Below are 3,847 nucleotides of genomic sequence, written 5' to 3' on the forward strand. Positions count from 1 at the left end.
TCTGGGGCGTCTCATAGCTGCCCCTCTCTGGGGCTGGGGTCTACGTTACCCGTATACAACCCGGGGTCTGTTCCCCGCCCGCAACCCACTGGTTGCGCTAGTGCCCTCTTCTGGGGCGTCTCATAGCTGTCCCTCTCTGGGGCTGGGGTCTACATACCCCGCATACAACCCGGGGTCTGTTCCCCGCCCGCAACCCACTGGTTGTGCTCAGGGGCCCCACACCTCTGGGGTCCCTATGAGGCCTCCTCCAACCCCTACAGCCTCACCCAAGCCTCCGGTCTAATACGTAAGCCAAACATAAACTAGAGCCTCCTGGCTATAACTCAAACATAAAGCCTCCTGGCTAAACCATAGTGCCCAATCCTCTCAGGGCTATAGTGAGCTGTACTTGCAAGTCAGGCTTCTACCCATATCTCAGCTGAAGGAGCTCCTGGCTCACCGGTTGCTGGCAGGGAACTACCAGCCTGGTCTCAGCCCTGGGCTTTATAAGGGCCAGGCCCTGCCTCCTACAGGCAGCTGGCTCTCCTTAGTTGCCCCGGCAACCCGCAGCTGTGCCCGTTACCCTGGCAACCCTCATCTGGGCTCGTTATGTCCTGCCAGGGCTCTCTCTCCCTGGCAGTTTCTACTCCCTAGGAGCAGGCACTGAGGTGCTCTGCGACACATGGCCATACCTTCATTAGAAACGACCTGCCATACACTACCAACGGACATAACACCTCTCAGAGTACAACATAATCATCAATATATACAAAGCCCTCTCTGCCATGTTGTCAGTCACATCCCTGCCTCTTTAAAACCAGACAACTTTATATGCAGGTGACTTAAATTATAATGCCAAGATTGGGGATACTCTGTTAATAGTAGCAAAGGAGACAATCTCTGTCTCTGGGTAAGTCAGAATGATATAACCCTTGTATATAACCCAAAGGAGCCATGTACCTTTCACTCCGGAAACTGGAACATTCAGACAAACCCAGATCTTGACTAGTGGAAGGGTGACTTGAGTAAAATACCGATAAGAAAAGCACTTGACAAGTTTCCATCATCTCAGCAAAGGCTTTCACTCATCAGCATTGACAATATGATTTTTCAGCTGACACCATCTAGACCAACACCAAGATAAAATTTCAAAAGGCAGATTGGTGGAAATACACTACATTAGTTATGTCCAAAAGAAATATCAGTGATATTCCAAAACAGCCCTATAGAGGGTACCTTTTGGCCTCTCATTGTTTTGCCTTGCTTTCTGAATAAAAATAAACAGATGACAATATGCTGCTGGGTTTTATTCACAGAATATCTTTCATTCAGAAAGAGCCTAAATTGTGATTTATAAATTTATTTATAAAGCACAGAACAGCTGAGCAGAACAGGTTAGGACTGAAAGTAATAAATAATTTTATGATATATCTCTAGCAAGCTTGTCTCCTTCATAGATCTTGAAATCCTTGCCATCAATAACCCTTTAAGCATCAATTCCCACATACAGTAGGCATTAGAAGGCATGGACAAACATACATTTCTAACAGCTTCAAAATGAGGGGAATTGGTGCTGTCCAGGACCTTTTTCAGCAATCCATCACAGAGGATGATTGTCTTCCATGATTGTCTGATGTGTGTGTCCAAAGATGGCTGATGAGGCCTATCCAGGATCAATAGTCTCTACTGCAGCTCGGACATGTGTTTCCATGTGCAGTGGGTGGAACTGGATTCTTGATTTGCCCCACAACATGCCGTTTCTGTCACTTCCGCTTTTACATCTCCTGTTGTCATGAGGTTTCAAAGTACGAGAACCCTGCAGCACACTCTTCCTCCATTTGGAGTGGTCCTGGGCAATCGTCTCCCAAAAGCTGGCGTTGATGTTGCATTTTTTTAAGTTGGCCTTGAGGACCAAGGCAAGGGAAGTTTAGTTTAGATATTAGGAAAAATTCTCTCACTAGAAGGGTAGTAAAAAGCACTGGAACAGGTTATCCAGAAAGGTTGTGGAAACTCCATCTCTGGAAGTCTTGAAGACCTGGCTAGACAAAGCTTTGGCTGGGATGATCTAATTGGGGATTGCCCTGCTTGGAGCAGGGGTTGGACTAGATGACCTCCTGAGGTCCCTTCCAACCCTAATTTTCTATGATACGTCCCTGAAGAGCTTTTTCTGCCCTCTTCTTGAACATATGCCTTGGCTGAGTTCAAAACCACACGACAACAGTTAACGCTGTAACAACTGTTATGTCTAAATAAGCCCACAGTAATATGAATTAAATCTCCCTCACTTTGACTCTGAACGAAGCAGTATAAAAGTTGGAGCGGTTTTGCTACACTTATATTGTTACATGCTCATGCAGATATAACAGTGACAAGTAAAATATTAATTCAAGATTCCTTTGCAGGAATTAAGGTCCTGTGAACTACTTACCTGCTATCGAGAGATAAAACTCTTTAAAATCTTTAATTTCCCGGGAACCTTCACAGGTTGCTATGCAGTCATCATAAGCTTTGAAGAAATCAGGAAGTGCCAACTCCATATCTGAGATGGATGTCCTCCAGTTATCTCCATTGTATGCTCTCACTGCCCTGACAAAGAGATTCTGGAAATCAGGCAGAAATAAGGTGCATTAGTTTCTAACCTGTGAAACGGTAGTAGTGTTAAGAGATCTATCTAGTGGTTAACTTCTGAGCTATGTAAGTGTTCACAGTATCAGAATGAGATAACTAGGACAGTAAGCAAGTCATTCAGACGTCACTGAAAATAGATTTCTTAACAATTGATTGCGGCTCAGTTTTCAATTATAGTACAACTTCAGTTATTCAAATACCTAGGAACAATCAAGGACATTTTCCAGGTATTTAACAGAGAGCAGATGCTGTGATTTCATTTCAGATATTTGAAATGATACTTGCAGTGGAGACTACAATGTAACCCTGAGCTGTAATCAATTGTTAAGAAATGTATTTTCAGTGATGTCTGAATGGCTTGCTTACTGTCCTGGTTATCTAAGATTCTGATACTGTGCATACTTACATAGCTGAGTAACTGTATACACTTGCTTAAACCTACCAACTTCAATAGGCTAATTCTTACACAATCTTACTAAAAGCTTAGACCCAAGTGGATCTGAGCTTTAGTTTGAACACTATTGTACGTAGGCTACTTGGATTTCCAGGACAGTGAAATAAGCAGCAAGAATTACTGATTGTGAAAAGAAGAAAAAAAAGAAGAGAGGGATGGTTGGGAGAAAAAGAGGGAGCGAGTTGAGAATCAGACAGAAAATTGAGAGGAAGATTATATCGGAGGATAAAGACCTTGACCAGATTCATGAAGAGGTACCCAGGAGAGCAGATGATGGGTAGAGAATATACCTCAAATGATTTTGTTTCCAAGTCTTTAATGTACTCCTCGGCATCAGGCATGCTCTTGTAGTAAGCCATATTCCTCTGCATCATTTCATCATTTGGATGCATCAGAAGGAACGTGTGAGCTGCTGCAATGGCTTTGGGAAGATTATTGGCCTAAAACGGCAAGAAAAGAAGTTTTTAAAAAGAAGTTTGTAAGTTAAAGTTTGTTTGTTTTTGTGTCGTCAAACTTTCCCTCCGTGTTTCTCTCTGTATGTATTTATGTTCAATATGCAGAATTAATTAAGTTATGGAAACTTCATTCCATTTGTAAGGCTTACCTTAGAAACAACAAATTCATATTAAAGTGAGCCAGCAGGTAAATGTAGTTTAAAAATTAACAAAAAAAAATCATATTTTAATAAACAGTGTCACATTCAACATTGGAATAACCAGAATAAGTCACATATTTTCCTTGCAGGTTTGAAGAGGAATTTTCCCTAATCTTGTTCTTTTTTTCAGC

At 42.4% G+C, this 3,847-nt stretch overlaps 1 protein-coding gene across 1 annotated transcript in view; it reads right to left on the bottom strand.

The window, feature by feature from the left end:
- CRTAP (cartilage associated protein) overlaps positions 1-3,847 on the bottom strand; it is a 30,910-nt gene that overhangs the window by 25,514 nt on the left and 1,549 nt on the right. The window contains exons 2-3 of the mRNA XM_006023606.1: positions 3,352-3,501; positions 2,408-2,579 (exon numbers count right to left, since the gene is read on the bottom strand). Coding sequence (XP_006023668.1) covers positions 2,408-2,579; positions 3,352-3,501 — 322 coding nt within the window. The remainder of the gene's footprint in view (positions 1-2,407; positions 2,580-3,351; positions 3,502-3,847) is intronic.

This window comes from Alligator sinensis, unplaced genomic scaffold, assembly GCF_000455745.1.
Source record: "Alligator sinensis unplaced genomic scaffold, ASM45574v1 scaffold1118_1, whole genome shotgun sequence".
NCBI classification, from domain to species: Eukaryota; Metazoa; Chordata; order Crocodylia; family Alligatoridae; genus Alligator; species Alligator sinensis.